Genomic DNA, 25196 nt, shown 5'->3' on the forward strand with positions numbered 1-25196 from the left:
TCTCAGAAATAAGACAAGACTTTTTTAAAAGGATAAAAATAGATGAATTTTAAAGATCTGATACCCAGGAAGCAGCCAATATCAGACACAATAGCACTGGTGAAATAAATGTTTTAAGATCAAAGGATAACATACAACTGCCTAATTTCCATAAGAGTTGTTTAAAGAAAAAAAGCTATTAATACCTCAGTCCTTGTTTAAATATTGCTGCCTGAAAGATTTTGGTTAATTTTCTCTCAGGTTGAGGAGACAAAGACTGAGAAAAATTACTAGGATTTGAGGATCTGGAAGATCCATGTGATTCCCAATGTGCATTAACTAGTTGGACCGACATGCATTAAAGAAAGGCCATGGGACTTCCCTGGTGGCCCCGTGGTTGAGAAGCCGCCTGCCGAGGCACGGGTTCCATGCCTGGTCCAGGAAGATCCCATATGCACAGGGCAACTAAGCCCTCATCCTAGAGCCCGTTCTCCACAAGAAGAGCATCCAGGGCAATGAGAAACCCCCATCTCCTCGCAAGAAAGCCAGCACACAGCAACGAAGACCCAGCGCAGTCAAAAAAAAAAAAAAAATGTTTTTTAAAAAGAAAGCCCGTAACATCAGAGAACGGGGTCTTATGGTAAATCTCACACTTTGGCTTGGGATATGCAGATGTTTACCGATTTTCCAGAATCAGAAAATAATAAGATACACATAACGTTAACTAATTTGCAATCCTACCCCTAACTTTCCTTTCCTCTTTCTATGTTGGCTCCTCACACCAGCGCTCGATTTACCCGAGCAAACACTGTTTACGGTAAGGGCCTGGCAACGCTACTGCCTCCCCCCAGTTCCAACCGGGTCCCCCAACTCTAGGAGCCCCAAACCCAGGCTCCAGAGCACTGCACACCAAAGCGTGGGAACTGGAGCCGGGCGCTCCTCCTCCCTGGCGGGGCGGAGCCGGGCGCCTCCCGGCCAGTGCGTGCGGCCGCGCAGGGCTCTCAGTTGCGGCAGGCGCTGCTGAGCGGGCCAAGGGTGGCCAGAGGCGCGCTCGCACGGCTCTGGGACTGGCAGAGCCGGCCCAGGTCGGCGCGCGAAGCCGCGTCGGAGCGCACAGTACCGACCCACTCAGGTGCTTCGCCCCGCCCCGACGTCCGCGCCAGTGGCCTAACCTGCCCGACTCGCCGAACTCGCCCCAGCTCCCGGCGGCAGCAGGTGGCCCCGGACCTCCCCGCCGTTGCCGCAGCCGAGGTGGGCCACGCGCCCCGGAGCCCTCGCGAGCGGGATGGAGGCGGATGGGGACCTGGAGGAGCTGGCTCGGCTGCGCTCCGTCTTCGCCGCCTGCGACGCGAACCGCTCCGGGCGCCTGGAGCGTGAGGAGTTCCGCGCGTTGTGCGCGGAGTTGCGCGTGCGGCCGGCCGACGCCGAGGCCGTGTTCCAGCGGCTTGACGCCGATCGCGACGGTGCCATCACCTTCCAGGACTTCGCGCGCGGCTTTCGCGGGGCCCGCCGCGGGGGTCCGCCCCGGCGCTGGGGACCGCGGGAGCCCGCGTCCGCCGCGGCCCGGGTGGGGTTCGACCCCGGGTCCGGCGAGCAGGACGAGGGCGACGAGGTCGCGGCGGCGGCTCTGGCCGCTCCCTGGGACCCGGCGAGCTCCGGCCAGGCTTGGCAGGACTTCCAGGAGCGACTCGGGGACGAGGTCAAGTTCATCCCCAGGTAGAGTGTGGTTTGGAGGGCTGGAGGTGGTGGTGGTGTTTCCTGTCCTTCCCGGGACCCTGCCATCTCTCCCCCTTATCTTCGGAGTGTGCAGACCCCGTGGACCCTCAGGCTCTCCCTTGTTTCCATTTATTGATTCATTTTAACTTTTCCCAGATGAGACCTTTTAAGGAACGAGAATCCGCTCAGCTGCAAAGGGCACTTTGTTAGTTACACAGGCCAGAGTGTAACCCACAGCGTCCGGAGATTCTTCCGGGACACTGGTTTAGGAGTGCTCCCCAAACCTCAGCGACTTGATTATATCGTCTCCTACTCCTGGCATCCAGGTTGCACCCGCAAGAGCAACCCAGAGCGGTGACCCGGGCCGCTAGCCAATTTGGCATTCTCTATAATAGTTTTTGGTATTTTCTCCTGCTACGTAGAAAACAAAACCTTGGTGTGCATTTATTTTGCTGCACACAAATATTCATCGCTGCTGCATGCTGAGCATTTTACAAGTTCATTCGTTTAATATTCAGAATAACTTTGGGTGTGGACTTTCTTATCTTTGATTGATGGAGCAATTTCAACCTAAAGACGTTAAGGGATTTGTCCAGTTGCTGAAAGAGCAGTATTTGATCCCGGATGTTGTGAACTGAAAAACTCTCACTTTTTATACCACAGAATAAAATGATATAATCACACAATAAGCTACTCTTGTGGCTCTGACAGAAATTGCACAGGATCAAGTTACTTTTCAGGCAAAAGGGGGATGCCTGCAGGTTCAGGAGTTGGTGGGAAAGATACTCAGGTTTTATTGAGATTAATTTACATCTGTCTCTGCTTGGAGTCATTGTATGTCTTGAGTCATTCTCACATCTTCCTCGGGCGCTACAAACATCTTACTACTATAAAATGTTTTTCTGCTTTCTGGATTTTCATTGAAATTGTATGGGTCTCTGGCTGTCATTGTTGGGAAGATCTGAAAGGCATCATTTTGGTTGGCAGTTCACATATCTGAGAAGAAGACAGAGAAAAGGAAATAGCCCTGGAAGGCAGCAGTGACCTGGCTCACCAGTTCACAGCTTACACCTGCAGGGCTAGGAGTTCTCACTTCCTCCCCCGCCCAGCTCCTTCTCCCTCCAGTTTGAAAAGTTCAGGCAATACTGGGCATGGAAAGTGACTCACTGCAGTATAAGAGGGATTGTGTAGAGAAAGTGGGTGTGATACCCATCTTTCCCATTATGTACAAATGAGTGAAAATGCAGTGTCTCCATTCAGGGAAGTTAAAAAAAATCTTTAAATAAAATATATATATATATATATATATATACATACTTTGAATCAGCTTCCATCTGTAACTTGGTTTGGGTCCAGCTAGGTAAAAAAGGTAACAATATTAAGAATAAGAAAAGGTACACCCACACCATATTTTATACACACACACGCACACACCAAACTACTTTTCAGAGTTGTCAAGTCTCAGCAGCAGATATTTGACTCAGCCTCTAAATGATCAAAATTATTTTGTTAAGGTCAGCATACAACCAGGACTTAATATTATTGGTGGCATTATTCTTATCACAGTGCCTTTCCAATTCTTGAGAACCTATTAAATTTAATGGCACCAGTGTCACCTGATAGCCTTGTGTCCTAAGCCCCACCCCCACCTTCTGTGAGATTAACAAGTACAATATTTGCCTTCCTGTACTTGTTGAAGAACTAAACTGAGTCGCTTCATCTGATTGTTTCTATGGCAGCCATTAGCTGTTTGGGTAAATTGGGTTCCTTCTATTCCACTTCCTCACATAGCTATTCACCTTCTCTTTCTCCCATCCAAACTTGATAAAAATCTATTGTTATTGACAATGCCATTGTCATTATTTTAGCCAAATTAATTCTGCAAACATTATTGAGTGCCTCCTTTGTGCCAACCACTGTCTTAGGTACTGTCCTAGGTCCTTGGAGACAAAGAGCAGGACACCGTGGTTCATGCCCTCAGGAAGTTCATAGTGTGAGTAAAATGTTTCTCAAAAATTTCCTTAGAGGGCATGTAAAAGCGGAAAAATTATTTGCAGGAAACTCCACGTATTGTGGGCTTTCCCGGTGGCTCAGCGGTTAAGAATCCGTCTGCAGTGTAGGAGTTGCACAAGACTGGGGTTGGATCCCTGGGTCGGGAATATCCCCTGGAGGAGGGCATGGCAACCACTCAAGTATTACTGCCTAGAGAATCCCGTAGACAGAGGAGCCTGGCGGGCTACAGTCCAAAGGGTTGCAAAGAGTCAGACGTGACTGAAGCGACTTAGCATGCTACGAATTGTGGGCATAGCCCAATAGACTGCCAGCAAGCAGGAACTTTCTTTGAAGTTTTGAATTTTTATCTCAAAAGAGAAGTCATGCATTTGTTCATTTTACTGTATAATATCTTGGGACTTGGTTTAACATAAAATATTATATTTTCTTCCAGAGAAAAAACTGTCTCTGGGAAGGTGTGCCATTTCTCCTGGTGCTTTAATTTCCCTCCTGGCACTCCATCTTCCTCCGGATGGCACCCTGTCCCATGCCTGTCTTTGGGGAGTATTCATGTACAATTTGAGGAGAACAGATATCAGATATAAGAATGTTTGGTTCCTATAGAGGCAAAGCTGGTGGTGGTGATTTCCATTTCAAAGATCATTCAAGCTCTTAGATCAAAATGTTAAGCAAATTTGGGTTAAACTCCTCAGTCATTGATAATTGTGATATTAGAGAAAAATAATTTGTACTGTGAAAGAATAAAAATGGTCTCTGGAATATGTGTTAATACCCTCATCAGTTGGTTTTCTCTTAGAAAACTGAGGGAGTCTTTGTCTTGAAGCCTGGGGAGGGAAGAGTCCTGAGTAGCCACATGACCTGTTAACCTGAGATGGACATATGTCAATGGTCCAGAGGGTCGGGATGGGCCATTGCCACTTCCTGGTAAGCTGGAAGAAGGTCAGCCGGCAGGTGAAACCAGAATGGGCAAGGCAGTGTAGTTATGTAAGAGAATTCCAGAAGGAGGATTGCATCAGGCCAAGAAAAATTCATGAAGTGGGGAGAGAATGTCTGGGGAGAAATAGCAGACTTGTAACCACCTAGTGGAGCCAATTTCTGGGGCCACAGGCATTATCTTGGTGAAAGGAAGGTTTTTACACAGTGGGTACTCAATAAATATTTGTTCAGTGTTCTTTAATTCCTTGCTTCATATCCTGAGAATGCAGTTAGTTCATTTTGTATGCATTCTCTTCATTTCTTTTGTTGGTTCCCTCCCTGTATTTGCAAGTTCCTGATGAGAGCTCATATGTCCCGAGATTGGCAAGGGGAAAAGGATACAAGGTGTGCACGCGTGTGTGTATGTGTGTGTGTGTGTGTGTGTGTGTGCATGCATTGACCATTTGACCGAGGAGGGGGCATGGCAGGAATTCATCTCTCTTGTCTAGTCAGCGCCAGAACTTTTCAGAGTGTTCTCAGTTCCATCTGTAGAAATTTTGAGTGTCATTTGTGGACTGATTAACTTTAATAATTTAGAACTCCACATTCTCATAAACAGAAGCACGAGGGTTCAGCTGGCACCAGAACCACAATGGACTTGTGAACGGGCACGAGTTTTGGCAGTTGTTTTGCAGCTTGTTGGCACAAGTTTTGCCATAGTATTATTTTTTTTCTATTTTTTTTTCATTTATTTTTATTCATTGGAGGCTAATTACTTACAATATTGTAGTGGTTTTTGCCATACATTGACATGAATCAGCCATGGATTTACATGTGTTCCCCATCCCGGTCCCCACTCCCGCCTCCCTCTCCATCCCATCCCTTTAGGTCTTCCCAGTGCACCAGCCCTGAGCACTTGTCTCATGCATCCAACCTGGGCTGGTGATCTGTTTCACCCTTGATAGTATACTTGTTTCAATGCTATTCTCTCAGAACATCCCACCCTTGCCTTCTCCCATAGAGTCCGAAAGTCTGTTGTGTACATCTGTGTCTCTTTTTCTGTTTTGCATATAGGGTTATTGTTACCATCTTTTTATTTTATTTTTATTTTTTAATCTTTTTTAATTAATTTATTTTTTAATTGAGGGATAATGGCTTTATAGAATTTTGCTGTTTTCTGTCAAACTTCAACATGAATCAGCCATCAGTAGAAGCATATCTTTAATGAAGCAGTAAGAATTTTTAATTTTATTTAAGTCTCATTCAATTTAAGTGCATTTTATCTAAAATGCCTATAGACCAATGATTTTATTTTATTTTATTTTTTCTGTTTGTTTAAATCAAGTATTCTTTTTTTTTTCATTTATTTTTATTCATTGAAGGCTAATTACTTTACAATATTGTAGTGGTTTTTGCCATACAGTGACATGAATAAGCCATGGATTTACATGTGTTCCCCATCCCGATCCCCCCTCCCACCTCCCTCTCCATCCCATCCCTCTGGGTCTTCCCAGTGCACCAGCCCTGAGCACCTGTCTCATTCAACCAACCTGGGCTGGTGATCTGTTTCACCCTTGATAGTATACTTGTTTCAATGCTGTTCTCTCTGAACATTCCACCCTCACCTTCTCCCACAGAGTCTAAAAGTCTGTTCTGTCTCTTTTTCTGTTTTGCATATAGGGTTATCGTTACCATCTTTTTAAATTCCATATATATGCGTTAGTATACTGTATTGGTCTTTATCTTTCTGGCTTACTTCACTCTGTATAATCAGCTCCAGTTTCATCCATCTCATTAGAACTGATTCAAATGAATTCTTTTTAATGGTTGAGTAATATTCCATAGTGTATATGTACCACAGCTTCCTTATCCATTCGTCTGCTGATGGGCATCTAGGTTGCTTCCATGTCCTGGCTATTATAAACAGTGCTGCGATGAACATTGGGGTACACGTGTCTCTTTCAGATCTAGTTTCCTCAGTGTGTATGCCCAGAAGTGGGATTGCTGGGTCATATGGCAGTTCTATTTCCAGTTTTTTAAGAAATCTCCACACTGTTCTCCATAGTGGTTGTACTAGTTTCCATTCCCACCAACAGTGTAAGAGGGTTCCCTTTTCTCCACACCCTCTCCAGCATTTATTGCTTGTAGACTTTTGGATAGCAGCCATCCTGACTGGCATGTAATGGTACCTCATTGTGGTTTTGATCTGCATTTCTCTGATAATGAGTGATGTTGAGCATCTTTTCATGTGTTTGTTAACCATCTGTATGTCTTCTTTGGAGAAATGTCTGTTTAGTTCTTTGACCCACTTTTTGATTGGGTCTTTTATTTTTCTGGAATTGAGCTGCAGGAGTTGCTTGTATATTTTTGAGATTAATCCTTTGTCTGTTTCTTCATTTGCGATTATTTTCTCCCATTCTGATGGCTGTCTTTTCACCTTGCTTGTAGTTTCCTTTGTTGTGCAAAAGCTTTTAAGTTTAATTAGGTCCCATTTGTTTATTTTTGCTTTTATTTCCAATATTCTGGGAGGTGGGTCATAGAGGATCCTGCTGTGATTTATGTCAGATAGTGTTTTGCCTATGTTCTCCTCTAGGAGTTTTATAGTTTCTGGTCTTATATTTAGATCTTTAATCCATTTTGAGTTTATTTTTGTGTATGGTGTTAGAAAGTGTTCTAGTTTCATTCTTCTACAAGTGGTTGACCAGCTTTCCCAGCACCACTTGTTAAAGAGGTTGTCTTTTTTCCATGGTATATCCTTGCCTCCTTTGTCAAAGATCATGTGTCCATAGGTATGTGGATTTATCTCTGGGCTTTCTGTTTTGCTCCATTGATCTATATTTCTGTCTTTGTGCCAGTACCATACTGTCTTGATGACTGTATTGCCACAGTATTTAGAGCAGACCCAGAGTGGGTGCCTCTGGTGTAATAAGGGTTCACACAGCTGATGACCTGCCAGACAGGGTTAGGCTGGGATTTGTTCAGGCACCAAAATTATACCCATGTGGTCAGTTGTTTCACATGGTCTGTGCCCTTTCTACATGCACAGTGTTGAAGAAGTCTTTTGTTGAATGATTTAGAAACAAGAAATTTAATTGAGAAGAACCAAAACTACCCACATGTGAACTGTTACGTGGATCATCAGAACAGTTTGCTTCAGCATGTCTGTATAACTATGAGGATGACAACTAAAATGGAGTGGAAATACAACAGCTGACGCCAATCCCATTTGACTTGTAGGACAAAGCTACAGCAGGCAGAGGCATACTTTCCTTTACATTTCCCTTTCTTGGGGTCCACTTTAGGGCTCTGATCATCTTCTTTTGTAACAGTGCAGTTGCCTCCTAAGCCCACTTCACCACTTCATGATATGATGCTTGGCAAGATGGAAATGGGAGAGGAGAGAGGGATGCCCAGAGAGAGGTAAACCCAGGGAGAGGGCTGGAGACCCAGCATGAGGAGGGCAGGGTGACTGGAGGCAGGAGACCAGCAGACAGATGGAGAGACAGTTATTGATTAGATTGATTAGATGACTGATTAGAGAGTGCCTCAGTTTCCCCTCTCTTTCCACTCAGTGTGCTTCTGGCCCTGAGTCAGCTTGAGGTGCGAGAGTTAAATTAGCTCTTCTCTGCTTGAGCGCAGCTCTTAAAAGTATCTTCCATATGTGAGCATCTGGTGCTTTGGATGGTGTTTGTAGTATTTAAAGATAAACATATTTGTCACTCATGTGACCAATCATGTCTGGTGTTCATCCAGAAGTAAAGATTTGCTCTAGCCTTGAGGTACCAGAGTGGGTTGGACCTCAGTCCTGGAAGACGTTCAGAGATGTTTTGACTGTGTGTGAGGCTTACCTTTGGCACTAACTTTGGGGCCTATCAGTGCTAGCCACAAGCTTTCCAGAGGTTTTCTGACTTTTCTTCATTCAGAACTGGGAGTGTGTGTGTGTGTGTGTGTGTGTGTGTGTGTGTGTGTGTGTAGTGTTGTTTCTGTTTAGACACTAAGTCATATCTGACTCTTTTGCGACCCCATGGTCTGTAGCCCTGCCAGGCTCCTCTGTCCATGGGGTTTCCCAGGCAAGAATACTGGGGTGAGTTTTCATTTCCTTTTCCAGGGGTCTTCCCAACTCAGGGATCAAACTGGCATCTCCTGCATTGGCAGGCAGATTCTTTACCACTGAGCCACCTGGGAAGCCCGTGTGTGTGTGTGTGTATAATACATATATTTTATATATTTTATGTGCCTGTATGTCTCTATATAGATTATATATGTCTTTATTTCTAACTGTTGCTTGTCTGTTGCTTTTTGTTTTTTCTTTTCACAATTATCTGTGTTATTACCCTACTGCTGAGTGGGAGAAACCTGTCTGTTAAAACCACAGCCCTTCATTGAACCTTCCAAACCTTACTCCTGGGCCCGGCAGGTGTCTCTGTGTGGCTTACCTTTTATGATCTCTGCTTGCTGGTGGTGGCCCCTTCTGGTTCTGATATTGGAATTTCATCTCAGGGTAGTTTGTTTTTGGCCTCCTGGCCCCAGAAAGGTATTCTGGCCTTCCCAGCCTTAGAGGACAGCCAGCTTTGGCCGTATGGACAGGGGGCTGCTCTGAACCTCAGCTCTCACTGACTGTTCAAAGCACTACTGTCAAGTTTTGAGGAGAGATTGTTTGCTCTGCCCTTATGATGTAGGTACCAAGTAAAATGCCTGAGATGGGATGCTATTGGAAGACTACTCTCCAAGAACTACAGACTCTCTCTAGCTTGTCTTTTAGCCTGAATTTTTCATTTACTCCTCTCCTAAATCATTGTTGAAATTCAGTCATGCTACTCCTATCACTTTGAGTGTGTAAAACCTGTTTCTGGATTTCTTCCCAGGTTATATGATTTGATTTTATTTGTAAAACAGAAGTAGCCAAATTTGGCTAATCTTCCTGGAATGGAAGCATAGAGGCCGATGGCAGAGCCTTTAGATGATGGTGAGGTTAGGGTGCCAAGGTGATTCTGATGTCTGCATTTTTCTCCTAAGAGAATATACGCAAGATACTGTCTTGCTTCCCATGTAGCTTGTTAAAGCTTAGTTGTATCTGACTGCAGTCTATTGTTGGAGGGAAGAAATGGGAAGAGACAATTTATCGTGGGTATTCGGGCTGCTCCTATCTAACTCTCTTTGTCTCATATCAGGTTTTAAAATGGGAAGTAAACACTGTTTCCCAGAGGAAAGTTGTAATGACGGAATGACGTGTATGATTTCTTTGATAATAGTTCCTCAAAAAAAAAACCAGTTTCATTGCTTCAACTGGTAAATATGTGGGGTCTTCCAAATTATAATTGCTTCTGTCAGAGTAATTATAAAAAGAGAAAGGTGAATTTTAACTCTTGAGGCCTCCGTCTATATGCCTTATAAAAGCAAGACATGTAGATGCAGTAGCTCAGGTGTGTTTCTTTCATTCTTTCTCTAATTCCCCCAGTATTCATGTGCTTGCCAGTGTCCCAGGCGCTAGAGAAACTCCCTTGCAGACCTGACCCTGACCTTCAAGGAGCTTATTGTCTCACCTTTTTGAATACCTAGGAGTTTCTGACACCCAAAGGAGCTGAGATGCAGTATAATAAATGCAGAAAAATGCCTCTGGACACATCTCCAAAATGTAGACATTTCATGGCAAGAGTGTTTTTCTCAAATTGGGGGCCCTTTGGGTCTTTACATGTGTGCTTGGGAATCTTAGAAGACTAAACAGTTTTGTTTTCATTTTATGTTATCATCATCTGATAATATAAAACAAATTAATTTGAGCAGATTTGGAATCACCTAGATGACTGTGATGTGACAGATTTGACTGTTTCAGAACCTGCCTCTGTGGTGTTTAGGGTTGTATGGCATCCACACCACTCTGTTCCTTGTCTTGGGCTGGTGAGGAAGGCACACCTGTGGGCCTAGTGTAGATGACATGTCCATGTAAATTGAAAGTGACCAGCAACACAGAGGGCTGGGTTGTCTGCGTTCTCAGTCAAAAAGTGATTGGGGAACAGGGTTTTGATCCTGTGAGTGTGGCTGGAGAGTGCCCCACACAGGCTTCCAGGGCCATGATGCTAGTGGCTTTGGGGCTGTGGTTTCAGTAGTGGAGTGTCCCTTGTCAGGTTAAATAAATGTTACTCATTCTTACTCCCTTGATTTTCCAAACATGTGTTGGTCACATAAATGCTTGGGAGCTGTAAGGATAAGGAGTTTATATCTGGTTTATGTTTGTTCATAGTTAAGTAACATGATATAAACAACATTTATGTCACCTCTGGAATCCATAGGAGACATTTTCTTTAGTAAGGCCTACATGTTTATCAAGTGGGAGAAATACTGTTCCAAAAGGACTTGAAATCCTCAAGAACTTTACAAGGTGGAAAACATTAGCCTGGTTTTCGTTGCATATCAGTCTTGTTCGTTATTTAAATTGAAGGCGTAATACAAACCAGCAATCCCACTGCTGGGCATACACACCGAGGAAACCAGAATTGAAAGAGACATGTGTACCCCAGTGTTCATCGCAGCACTGTTTATAATAGCCAGGGCATGGAAGCAACCTAGATGTCCATCAGCAGATGAATGGATAAGAAAGCTGTGGTACCTATACACGATGGAATATTACTCAGCCATTAGAAAGAACATATTTGAATCAGTTCTAATGAGGTGGATGAAACTGGAGCCTATTATACAGAGTGAAGTAAGTCAGAAAGAAAAACACCAATACAGTATACTAATGCATATATATATGGAATTTAGAAAGATGGTAGCGATGACACTATATGTGAGACAGAAAAAGAGACACAGATATAAAGAACAGACTTTTAGACTCTGTGGGAGAAGGCGACGGTGGGATGATTTGAAAGAATAGCATTGAAACATGTATATTATCATATGTGAAATAGATCGCCAGGTCAGGTTCCATGCATGAGACAGGATGCTAGGGGCTGGTGCACTGGGATGACCCAGAGGGGTGGGATGGGGAGGGAAAAGGGAGGGGGGTTCAGGATGGGGAACACGTGTACACCCATGGCTGATTCATGTCAGTGTATGGCAAAAGCACTACAATATTGTAATTAGCCTCCAATTAAAATAAATTAATTAATTTAAAAAATAATAAATTGAAGGCATAATATCAGTACTGTGGAAGAAGTTCAACTTAAATTGCTCTCAGTCTTAAGGATCATTTTTGTTATTTGCCCAAAGAAGAAACTCTTCTTGACTTTTTCCTATGTCATTCATTCACTGTTTCATTTAAAACACTTCTGTAATCCATGTGTGCCTGGGACTGCACTAGAAACTGGGTGCTTTAAAGTTGTATCCAGTCAAAAAATCAGGGTTTCTTGGCCAGTTGCTCTCTCTCCAGAGGTGATGGCACCAGGGAATGTAATGAAGAGGGAAAATCACAAAGTCTGGGTCCAGCTCTTAGTGGGAGTCAGGAAACAAGCAGATGAACCAAATTCAGGGAGTTTATTCTTCTCTTTAGTAGAGCAGTTATCTTGTGTGTTAGTGTTACAGTTCCAACAAGAGAGACTGTCGGCTCTGATCAGATTATCTCCTCAGTCCCTCTGGTGGACTGTGGCTGATGTGATGGACTGGGAGCTCACAGACACCAAGGCCTCTGGGGTTAGGCAGGTAACATTGCCCCAGTGGAATGGAGATGGGGCCCAGTACCCACCTCTGCATCATCTGCTAGGAGTACAGACACACATGCTGCCATGCAGGAGATAGGCCTGGTGTTGTCACTGATGCCAACTTACAAAGGATGGTAAGATATCCAGATTTTATATAGGAATTTCCAGTTTTGTATTCTCTGTGAAGGACAGAGCGCAAAACTGGGGAAGATACTTTTCCTAGTTTCCAGCCCCTGTTTCCTACCTGAGAACGTGCACTGGTAAGTTCAAGTGTCAGATGTCATCTTTGCTTTGAAGGTCATGTTGACGTGAACGTGTGGTTCCATGGCATTCTAACTTAGAACCTTAGCCATGGCTACTTCTTCCCTGTCCAAGTTTGTGGGATAGTGTTTTGACCCAAAGGTAGCCTATCTTTACTCTCTTTTTTGCTCTTGCGTGTTCTTGTACTTTCCTGAGTTACCAGGTTCAGGCTCATCAGATGTTACTGTGCAGTATTTTCTATCTCCTGATTATGCTGCTCTGTAAGTGTGTCCCTGGGGGAGGAGAGCTGAGCTCTGAAAGCACTGAGATGTCCAAAACACCTTTTATCCTGATGTCTTTCCTTCTCATCATCTGAAGCTGAAAGTATTGGTCACAAATTTAAGACATGAAAAAAAGTCAATTGTCTTAATTACGCAAATTAAGATGTGGCTCACAGTTCCAATACACACCTAAATATTAATAATTTTAAAAGTGTGTCTAAATTTTCTTAGTCCTTCTATGCTTAGTTTCAATAAGAGAATTCATGACTCTTAGTACAAAATGTAAGGAATGCAGTAGATCTGTACACTCCAGCTGTGTTAACTATACTAGACTCCTTACTATTTGTATGCATAAAAAATAGTAGATATAGATAATATTATTGTATTGTGATTACCTTTATTTTATTACTTACATAAGGAAAAACTCTCAATTAAAATAATTATGTAAAAACCGAGGAGAGCTAACCAAACCTTCCAAGTGAGATGATGATACCTGACAAAATTTGTGAAGAAGGGAGCAAGCTCATTTCCAGGGATAGATTGTTTTGGTATTGTTTCAGTTGTTGGTAGCCTAAAAAACTGAATTTGAGTGTTGTGGAGTTTTTTGAAAGCTGACACATGCATGACACTCTTTTGCCTCTCTTGTATTTGATGGTAGTATACTTAACTTTACCTTGATTTAAGAGTATACAAAAAATATGGAGTATAACTATTGGGGGAAGCAATATAATGTCAAATAATTCAATTAATTAAAGAAAAAGATCAGATCTGTGACTTGGGAAAATAGCAAAAAAAAAAAAAAAAGTCAATTGGCATGGAATAAAAATAAGGGAAGTTAGTGATAAGAGGTTATATTTTCTGGTAACATAGTGGTATTTCCTTTCATTATTGGAATATTTTGTCCTTCAGTCAAAAAACATTTTTGTGAGGATGAAAAAATGCTCATCACTAATCATCAGAGAAATGCAGATCAAAACTGCAATAGATCATGTTGATGTTTGGTAGAAACCAGCACAGTACTGTAAAGCAATTATCCATCAATTAAAAATAAATAAGTTTTTTTAAATTGTAATGGAATATTTCCACTTATTGGCTATTATCAAAAAAACAAAATTATAAGTGCTAGTGAGAATGTAGAGAAATCGCAACCCTTGTATATTGTTGGTGGGAATGTAAATTGGTGCAGCCACTATGGAAAATGGTATGAAGGTTCCTCAGAAAAGTACAAATAGAATTGCCATATGATCCAGCAATCTCATTTCTGCGTGTATATCCAAAAAAATTGAAATCAGAATCTTGACGAGATATCCGCATTCCTGTGATCATTGCAGCACTAGTGACAATAGCCAGCAGGTGCAAATAGCTCACATGCCCATTGACAGACGAATGAATAAAGAAAATGTGGTGTATACTTACAATGGAAAATTACTCAGCTGTACAAAAAGAAGGAATTTCTGCAGTATGTGATAACCCAGATGGAACTGAGGACACTATGCTGAGTGAAGTAAGCCAGTCACAGAAGGACAAATAATGTACAGTTCCACTTATCTGAGGTATCTAAAGTAGACAACTTTTAGAAAGTAGAATGGTGATTGCCAGGGGCTGGGGGATTAGGAAATGAAGAGCTGCTGTTCAGTGGGTTATGGAACTTCAGTCCTTCAACATGGAAAAGGCTCTACAGATCTGCATGAAAATAGGCATGTAGGCAACAACACTGTACACTTCAAAGTTTGTGAAGAACGTAGATGTATGTCATATGCTTCTTAACCACAAGAAAAGCAAACATGTAGAATGTAAAACTTCTTTTTTTACAGAGGTAAGAGATCTGGATAGCTACAGAGGCTCTATGTCTCATATCTACTTGGATCAGTCCCGAATATAGGCTCCCTCAAGGGTTGCCCCTTAAATGTACTCACACCTGTCATTTTTAGGTAACCGAGCAGAAACATTTGTGATAATGACACATTCTGAGTGCTCCTTCCCACCACACATACTGAAAGCAACCACTCTCTTCAAAACTTTAGTTTTGGGGGACATTTTATGGGAATGTTCAGCCATGATACCCCCTCGTGAGCATTACAATTATGGAGCATGCTCAAGCGGCCATTTTCTTATAATGGTGCCTCTAACCTAGAGTGTTTTTTTGGTTTTTTTTTAATGTCTGGTTAGAAAACAAACAAGCACAAATCAGTTCTTTATTCTGAATCCAGGTGCAGTGGTGGAAGTCTCACCTGCTGTAAGCCTCCTGTGACTGCCTGGTCCCAAGGTGGAGGAGTGGTGGGAGGTTGTGGCAGGAGGTGCCAGCCTGTTGCCCATCTCCTTGGGCGTGATGGCTGTGGTTTTATCTCCTGGCGTGACCTCATACTTCTTGCTCCTGTAGAACAGAGTGACAGTCTGCCCTGGCTGAGGTGGAAGAATTCTTGAGGAGTCAACCAACATTTGCTTAGAAACTCCATGTTTTTATGATTCAGCAATCCCACTGCTGGGTATACACACCGAGGAAACCAGAACTGAAAGAGACACATGTACCCTAGTGTTCATCACAGTACTGTTTACAATAGCCAGGACATGGAAGCAACCTAGATGTCCATCAGCAGACGAATGGATAAGAAAGTTGTGATGCATATACACAGTGGAATATTACTCAGATATTAAAAAGAATGCATTTGAATCAGTTCTAATGAGGTGGATGAAACTGGAGCCTATTATACAGAGTGAAGTAAGTCAGAAAGAAAAACACCAATATAGTGTACTGAAGCATATATATGGAATTTAGAAAGATGGTAACAACGACCCTATATGCGAGACAGGAAAAGAGACACAGATATAAAGAACAGAGTTTTGAATTCTGTGGGGGAAGGCAAGGGTGGGATGATTTGATAGAATAGCATTGAAACACATATGTCACCATATGTGACATAGGTGACCAGTCCAAGTTCTATGCATGAAACGGGGCACTCAAAGCCGGTGCTCTGGGATGGCCCAGAAGGATGGGATAGGGAAGGAGGTGGGAGGGGCGTTCAGGATGGGGGACACATGTACACCTGAGGCTGATTCTTGTCATTGTATGGCAAAAATTACCACAATATTTTAAAGTAATTAGCCTCCAATTAAATAAATTAATTAAAAAAAAAACTACAGATTCCTGGATCTCCTCTCAGACTTGACAATATAAATATCTAAAGACAAAAAAAAGAAAATCCATGTTTTAAGACATTCGTATGCCATGTTTTGTAACGGACTTGCCATAAACTAGTGTTCATGTTTGTGATCCAGATATGTTTTCTTTTCCTCCTTGGCAATCTGTTGGCATGGCATGTACTTCAGTCTGGCAGATATAGTTAGATTGGGGATGTTAATGAATGAAGTATAGTCACGCATTTCTGCTCTAGCACAGTATCTGTATTTCAGAAGAACCTGATGTTCTGCAAACACACAAAGGATGTGTGAGGGAGAAAATAGGGATGGGGCCAGTCTCTCCTTATCTATACAGATTTGCATCCATAAAACTCAAAAAAATAAAATAATAGCACAATTTTTAAAAAGTCACAGTAGATGCCTAGTAGAAACATGCAACAGTCCAGAATATCAATACAGAAAAACTGTTAATGTTTTAAACAATGAAAGTATAGCATTTTGCAGTTAATTTTTTTAGGTGAAGGTAACTTCATGGATGGAGGTATATGAGTTGTGGTTGCTGAGTTATGGGGACAAGACAAAATGCAGAAAGCAAGTGGACAGTTTGTGCCAAGAAGACCCCAGGGAGTGGGCATCATGTCTAACACCATGTCCACTTGCAGCCAGCTGCCTTCAGCTGCGGTAATGGGCTTGCATTGGGTGGCTGTTACCTGGGCACAGAGCATTGACATGCTGGGAAATGCAACTTCTGGTTCTGCATCATTCACCTACTAATGTAGGGGAGAGCTAATTGATGCTGTAGGAACATGCACTGTGTCTGAGCAGTCCTAGTCGTGAGTACAACTTCATGGGAGACTAAAGCAAGGCACCAAGCCAAAAATGGGGGTTAGATTGATTCTGTGTGTATGAGTCCAGAGGTTTTACATTGGTCTAAAAGGATTCGACTGAGCGACTGAACTGAACTGAACTGAAAAGGATAATGCATTGCCTGTCTGCCGAAAGGTTACAGTGAATAAGCTGTCTTCAGGCGAATAGATATCAGTCCACAAAAGTCCACAGATCTATTAGATAGGCTGTTACAATCCTAATGAACCCTGATGAGAATTTTTGTAATATTATGTTGTAGGTGAGCATTTGGATCATTAAAAAGTGACCTATTCTGTTGAGTAATATTTAAAATTAAGGTTCTTATTCAACAACTGAATAATAATTCAGTTCTTATTGAATTCAATTTTGATTCAACTGTTTTAAGCAATGCTAGCATATATTCACTGTGAAGCTGGTACATTTGTTTATGTGATTAACCCCAGTGAAAGTACAGTGGTATAAGCCACTGTGTTAGTAGGCTTCACCAAAGGAATAGAGCCAATAAGATGTAGTGGCTAGGGGACAGTATGGGGAGTGTGGGGGGAGCAAGGGGGGCAGGGTTGGATTTGTTTTGAGGAATTGGCTCACACCAGTGTGGAGGCTGGCAGGTCTATAATCTGCAGGGTAGACCAGCAGACGGGAGCCCTAGAAGCGAGGTGATAGAACAGCCCAAGGCAGTGTTCCTTGGGCTCTTCCTTGGGGGTACTCAGTCTTCATTTAAAGGTCTTCAACTCATTGGATGAAGCCTGCCCACATTCTGGAGGTTAATCTACTGTACTCAAAGTCTTAACAGATTAAAATATTAATCTCATGTACAAAACACCTTCATGAAGCAATTATCCTTCAATTAAAAATAAATTTAATTTAAAAAGGACCTTCATAGCAACATCCAGACATGTATAACCAAGTATTTAAGCACTGCAGCCTAGCCAAGTTGCACATAAAATTAACCATTGTAGCTACTAAAAAAGTTCTCCGGATACTCTGTTTTTGAGATCCACTGTTTTACGGGAATCACCTCTGGAGAGATCAAAGAGACTTTTTTATTGCTTCCAACTTATAAAATGTGCGAAATTTTCAAATATTTGTTTAAATCTGAAAAAAATCCCACATACATTATATTCCCCTCGTACTGTTTCCAAATGCCTAAACACTTCCAACTTTCTGGGGCAGCTTTAAAATTTATTAACATTTTTCTATCTGCCAAGGAAAGGCTTTGCCTTCTTGTGTTCATGGCTCCGAGATGACCCCTTGGGAGAAGAGGGTTTATTCACCCTGGTGTCTACCCCTCCATGCTCACCCTCCAGTCTCACTCATTAAAATGTCCGTAACCTCATTGAGCCCCTCATGGAAGACACATCTTGAATTTAAGCAGCCTCAGTCATCTGGCAAGTCACAGCAGCACTTCCCATTGCTACACTTCCCTAGGCAAATGAACTGCCTGCTCCCTTCCTTTATTCCCTTCCCTCCTCCCTCCCTTCTGCATAAGCTGTGGGAAAAGCACTGTGCTCCAAAGTCCAAAGATGATGTTTGAATGAGTAACAGTACAAAACTCCGTAGGGTAGGAGCAGTTCTTACTTTACTGTCCCCAACTACTAGTTCATGTCCCTGAATTGGTAGCTTAATAACAGGGGTGCAATCCGAGAGGCATAGGGAAGCCCAGAATGTTCCACCAGATCTAGGTCCTAAAATTCAACCATAAGAAAGCGATGAGCTCCATGCTCAGATTCCCAGGACCAGGCATTATTCCGCTCCCAGGAGCTTGGCAGACACTGATTTTTAAATCATGTCTTTTCTCTGCAGCTTGAGGCCTCAGACCAGGGGCATTGGCCACCCCTGGGAGCTTCTCTAGCAACGCAGACACTAGGTCCCACCACAGACTTACTGAAGCATCTGTGCTTTAACAAGGTCCCTGGGTGATCGGTGTGTCTTAAACTCTGATAAAGAAATGAGAAGTGAGAGTGTGGGATTTGGTCAAGAATTCCTGTTAAAAAGGTAAAGGGGCTTCCCTGGTGGTCCAGTTAAGAGTCCACTTTCAATACAGGGGGCATCGGTTTGATCCCTGGTCTGGGAGGATCCCCGATGCCATGGAGCAACTAAGCCCATGTGCCACAACTACTGAGCCCGTGCCTTAGTGCCATTAGATGGAACTACTGAAACCTGCATGCCCTAGAGCCTGTGCTCCACAACAGAAGCCACTACAATGAGAAACCCATGCATCACAACTAGAGGGTAGCACCCACTCTCTGCAACTTGAGAAAGCCTGTATGCAGCAGTGAAGACCCTGCACAACCCCAGAAAAGTAGAAATAATTTAAAAAAAAAAAAAAGAAAAGCCCCAGAAAGAGAATGTGGAACTGAGGTAGAAAAGATAAACATCACCTGCTTCAAAATTTTTGCTTTGGGTTGCCTCTGAACTTTGAATTGTGGCATGGTAGTGATTGAATTCCCCATGAAGGTAAGAAATTTATACTTCATCAAGTCTGTTGTGTATTATTTTGGCAATGTGTTCTTGAGAGACAAATAAACCTACAGAAAAGTGCACGGAGCTTGGTGTACAACTTGCTGACTGCATGCTGACAGCATCCAGATCAAGAAACAGCATGTTGTAACAACAGCATGAATCAGTTTTATGTATACATACATCGCCTCCCTCCAGAAAGTAACACACCATTGTAGCGTGATTATACTCCAATTAAAAATAAATAATAATGTTTAAAAAGAACTTTAAAAAGAAGCAGCATGTTACCTAGAAGCCTCTGTGCTCCCTTCCAATCACTAGGGTCCCTCCCTGACCTCCAGGCCTGATCTCCTATGTGTTTTTTCCTTACTACATGGTTTGGCTTCTTGCACTCAACATTATGCTTGTAGCTCTGTCATTTCCCCTGCTGTAGAGTATTCATTGTGTGAAGATACAACTTATTTATCCACTTCACAGCTCATGGCCGTTTGAGTCATTTCTACTTTGTGGCTATTACGTATCATGCTGCAATGGGCCAGCTGTCACGCATCTTTTGGTCAGCATATGGGCTCACCCAATGCCTTGCTTTCTTTTTTCCTTTTTTAAAAAGACATTTATTTTTTATTTTGGCTGTGGTGAGTCTTCGCTACTGCATGTGGGCCTTCTCTAGTTGCGGAGAGTGGGGTCCACTCTCTAGTTGTGGTGCGGTGGCTTCTCATTGTGGAGCACAGGCTCTCGGGCACGTGGGCTCTGTCATTGCAGCTCACGGGTTTAGAGCAACAGGCTGAGTGGCTGTGGTGCATCACTTTAGTTGCTCCATGGCACGTGGGATCTTCCCAGACCAGGGATCAAGCCAGCGTCCCGTGCGGATTCTTAACCACTGGATCACCAGGGAAACCCCACCCAATGCCTTGCTTTTAATAACTGTTTACAAAGCAACTTCAGCTTTCCTTGCTAAACTCAGGGTCATCATTATGCAGTCGAGTTTCATCCTGGACTATGGTGTAGCGCATCCCCAGCATTTGTGGGGATGGTAGTCCAGCTTGGCTTTTTGAGTTCCTGGGTGCATTTTCTGTTCTTGCTGTCAGGCTGCCAGGTTACAGTTTACTATTATCAGTTCCTCCTTCCTTCCTCCCTTCCTTCCTCCCTTCCTTCCTCCCTCCCTCCCTCCCACCTACCTACCTACCTACCTTAGTATGCTGAAGATGCAGAAAGCAAAATGATCAGATATACTAGAATTGTGTTTTTAAACCCCCTTTTGAATGCAGGTTATTCCTGTGCCCAGGCGAGGTGGCTCACAGGCTGCTGTTCACGTTGTCTTGATTTTCAGTCTTGTTTTGAATTCTTTATGGTGCCAGATACCTGAGTTTCAGATAGCTGGAATGCTGCCCTTGTTTTAAAACTATTATTATTATTTGTAGTGTTCCTTTTCTATTCTTATTTATATTTTAACTCCTTGCCCCCTTTTGTTCATTCTGAAAGTTCCCCACAGTAGACACCGCAATTCTAAATTGTCTTTGTAGAAGTTATACCATCTAGAAAGGTATGCACAAAAGGTGCATTTATATTATTATGAATACATGTGAGAGCTGAGATGAATCCACAGGAGTCTGACAGGATGTGAGCTTGCACCTGGATCTTGGGCCCCTAGCCCGAAGGCTGGTTATTGAAATTATTTTTAGTGTTCTTTTTTTTTTTTTTTTTTTGAGTGTTTGGGAAATGCTACAGAAACTGTACATGGAGGTAAACAGATACTACGGCTGTCTGAGTTCCTCTTGGCCACTCGTGGACTACCGTAATAACCTTTTTACAGCTCCTTCTTTAGTACCACTTGTGTTTAAAGCAAACATTCGGCATTTATTTCCATTTTGTTTCGTAGCTATTAGGCCATTTGTACTGCTCAGAAGGGATGTTGCCCACGTAGGTGAGAGAGGGTAGCTCATACCTCAGGAACAAGACCTGGAAAACAGGGAAGGATAAAAGTTTGGGGTGAAAAATGTAAACTGAAATAAATGTAAATGCACAGCTGACTGAAATTGCGTTTTCATGATCTAATGGACCAGTGAATTAAGATGATGACTCAGTTAAGACTGGTTTTTCTTTGCATGGCTCTCCTGAGTGGTTGAAGTCAGATTCCATCAGGAGACGGGATTTGTAGATCTGCAGGTCATTTGCTCTTTTCACGGGCTGTGGCTCTGGGAGCACAAAAGTGGACTCTTTTTAGCAGAACCAATCCTGGTATAATGTGAGAAAGTCACACTTCAACAGGATTTTGGGCTACCATTTTTTTAAATCACATTTCAGAAAATCACCCTATAGTTCTTCAGAAAACCAGCTGGAAAGTAATTGAACTTTCCTGCAGTTTGCTAGGGAAGGAATAAAGGGCAAAGTTGATGAGCAGTGGACTCTTTTATCTCAGGAAACTTCCACCTTGTGGAGAATACACCCCAGGCATTGTTGAATGAGACCAGGAGCCTCTCAAAGGGTTTTAACTGTTGGAATGTTGAAAATGAAGATGTCAGCATTTTATGTTAAGGTTTTTTGATGTGGACAATTTTTAGAGTCTGTTGAATTTGTTCCGTTACTTCTGGCTTATGTTTTGGTTTTTTGGCTGCAAGGCATGTGAGATCTTAGCTCCCCAACCAGGGATTGAACCTATACCCCCTGCATTGAAAGAGGGAGTCTTAACCACTGGAGCACCAGGGAAGTCCCAACAACATTTTATTTTAAAGGGGAAGTGTGTTCAAGAAGATTTGTAAGAAAATCTCTACAATTGATTTTGTTTTAGTTTAATATTTCTTGGTCCATCTCTGCACAGAGAGACTGAAAGACCATTATTGGTTTATCTTTGTGTTTGATGGTTAGGTAACAAGGTAGGTAGGTAAAGGCAATGATTCTAAAAGTTGGTTAAAAATTCTTCTGTGATATTTTTATGCAACTAAAAAAATACTAAATGTTTACAAATAGTTTTAAGATAGTTCAAAGATGCCATGTTAATAGAAAAGAAATTCTCATTTAATTACATGACTTTCAGAGCAAATTCTTATAACCTGTGAGAAAAACTTTAAAGAAGGCCAGAGCAGTTCGTGTGTAATCTCCAACAGATCTTCTTGCCAGTATGATGTATACTCAAGCCTAAGGTCAAGATTTAACTGTTGAAGAAAATGTGACTATACCTTATGCACCTAACTGGTGCATATCAGTAATATGCACAATATCAGTAATAATTTAGAGTGAAATGCCAGTCATTCAGTAGTTAGTAGGAGGTATTCAATGTATGTTAAAGTACAAATTCAAGAAATAAATTTACTTCTGAGGTAGCAGAATACACTTATATCCCAGAAAATGCCAATTTTAGGAGAGAAAATGAGTTCTTTCTTGGAACTCATGATTCTGGAGTATGTTAAAAAGTTTGGGAGATTTTAGAAAGACAAGCAAATCCTTATCTTCTATAGAAGCTGGTGATGAGTTCTCTATGTAATACAATATTTTAAGTCTGTGTTAATCTTAATTAAATTATGTGATTTAATACGTGTTTTTTTGAAATTCACATATATATGTAATAGTATTTATAAACTTAAGTATAAATATTACTTTGTTTAAGATTCATCCTAGTTTAATTTCTTGAAATATATTTGGAATTCACAGCATTGTTGTAGCCAACCCAGCTTGGAGTTCTGATTTCAGCATCCTCAACCCACAAAAACACAAGTCCAAGGTGGAGGAAAATGAAGGGGCCTGTATATCAGAAATATTAGAAATCCTCCCAGGACAGTTTCTCCAGATGGCCTTTTCTGACTCTTTTCAGCTTTCTTAATAAATGTTACCTAGCAAATATTGGACACTTTCCCTGCTAGAAACAACGTGAAAAGAAAAAGGTGAAAATTAAATAAAGGCAAAAGGCAGCCAGCAGGTTGAAAAGGAGTGTAGATTTTGAAATCTCTCGCCTGTAGATTTCGGATGCAGTCTGGTGTGTTTTCTAGAATCTCTCCTTTCTCACCATGTTCAGAAGGGGATTGACCTGTTTCAGCTTGGCAGTCAGATTCACCACAGTGTGTCTCCTCCCTGATCCTGTGCCCGAAGTCCCCTCCGATCCCTCCTCACCACTGTCTTCTTTTACCCTCCCCTGCCTCAGATCCAAACAAAGCTCCGCCTTCTTCACTTCACCTTCCACTGTGTCTGCCTTCCCCAGGCTCCAGCCTCATTCACTCATTCACACAGGATCTGTTGCTGGTCAGATCTTTGAGTGCTTCAAGAGATATGGAAAGATATAAAACTTCCACAAAAAACTCAGTACATAGAGTTTCAGATGAAATGTGGCAGGGGAAGAGTCTTCTTGTGGTTGAATCAGTCAGGGCATGCTTCATGGAAGAGGTGACTTTTGGGAGAGCCTTAACTGATAAGCAGGGTTTGGTTTCTAGGTAGGAAATGCAAAAAGTTTGGGTTTTGGTCAGAGAGTAATATTAAAAGATAAAGCTGTTTCCCAACTCTTTTCAGTCTCAAAAATTGAAAAAAAAAAAAAAAATAGTTAAGGGACGGGATGATGGGAAATCAACCAAGATAATATATTTGTCTCCTTTGTTGAAAATTTATGTATTGCGTGTTGGACATAGTGCAAAATACTTGGGACTGTGAGCACCTAAGAGTGTTTAGAAAATGGGAAAGTTGAAGGAGATGAGATAGGCAAGTAGAGTGGCCATAGAGTGAGTTTCTAAACCAGAATTTTCCTATTAATAAAATGAGAAGGACTAATGTACTTAAAATTATCTAATATTATCTAAATATTATATTATTGTCTGACAAATTGTTTTTATTATATATGTTGTCCTTTAAAAGAGTACTGTATAAAAAGGTTTTTTTAATAAATAAAAAATAAAGTTATTTCTAAAACATAAAAATTTTAGGTGCATTAGCACAAAGAAAATCTTTTGTTGATTCCATGAATATTTTAAAATTACATAAGCAGAATAGTTAGTTTTGGAAAATAAGTAAGTGTGTTAATCAGTTACTTTTTCATGTGTACCTCTAATACTTTTCTGAAGAATATATATATTTTTCACTGTGACCTTATTATGCTTTTTCCCCCCATAAAATTGCTTGTAATCTTTTTTAGAGTTATATTTTATGATTATTAAACTTGAAATTGTTGGAATCAGCAACTGACTCTTCTCTATAGGTCATAATAGTTTAATTAAGAAAATTATTCTCTGTACAAGGACTGGAGAGCACTTTAAGAGCAAATTATGTGATAAGCTTAGAGCAAATTCTACAAAATAGAAGATATTCTCAATTCTATTTTTCTTTTGATATTGACATGTATAAATATTGACTTCTGTAAATATTTCAGCTCTTGATTGTCACAAATTCTATTTTTGCCTCCCTTCAAAGTACTGTCTTTGACAGATATCTTGACAAGTTTCTTAGCTTTTATGAGACAAGACTTATCAAAATAAGTTGTCTCCGTGAAGACCCTTGAATGTTTTCCCATACGTAGATGCTTCAAAATTATAGGCCTTTTCAAATTCATTTTGTTTTGATACACGATGTAAGTTTAAAAGAGGTTGACGTTGATGCTTCTTCAGATTTGTGTCTTCTGGTTCAGATGGAGAATAAGTGTTGACAGACTTTTTTATAAGCTTATTTTTCTCATATTTTATCTAGTTTTGGTTGTGCTGGGTCTTTGTTACTGCACAGACTTTTCTGTAGCTGAGGCGAGCGAGGGCTGCTCTCTAGCTGTGTTGTGTAGACGTCTCACTGTGTGGCTTGTCTCATAGAGCACAGGCTCGCGGGTGCTCAGGCTTCAGTAGTTACACCGTGCAGGCTCAGTAGTTACGGCCTCGGGCTTAGTTGCCCTGTGGCATGTGGGATCTTCCCGAATCGGGGATCAAACCTGCGTCTCCTGCATTGACAAGTGGATTCTTTACCACTGCACCATCAGGGAAGCCCCTAT

At 41.8% G+C, this 25196-nt stretch overlaps 1 protein-coding gene across 4 annotated transcripts in view; it reads left to right on the top strand.

Annotated features, from left to right (window-relative positions):
* The first annotated feature begins 995 nt into the window (after positions 1 to 995).
* Positions 996 to 25196, top strand: part of RASEF (RAS and EF-hand domain containing) — a 104783-nt gene continuing 80582 nt past the window's right edge. For all 4 annotated transcript variants that reach the window (XR_009696391.1, XR_009696392.1, XR_009696390.1 and 1 more), the window contains exon 1: positions 996 to 1695. Coding sequence is in view for 1 of the 4 variants with exons in the window: in XM_061163771.1 (XP_061019754.1) it covers positions 1265 to 1695 (431 nt within the window). In the remaining 3 variants the exon portion in view is untranslated. The remainder of the gene's footprint in view (positions 1696 to 25196) is intronic.

This window comes from Dama dama, chromosome 16, assembly GCF_033118175.1.
Source record: "Dama dama isolate Ldn47 chromosome 16, ASM3311817v1, whole genome shotgun sequence".
Classification (NCBI taxonomy): domain Eukaryota; kingdom Metazoa; phylum Chordata; class Mammalia; order Artiodactyla; family Cervidae; genus Dama; species Dama dama.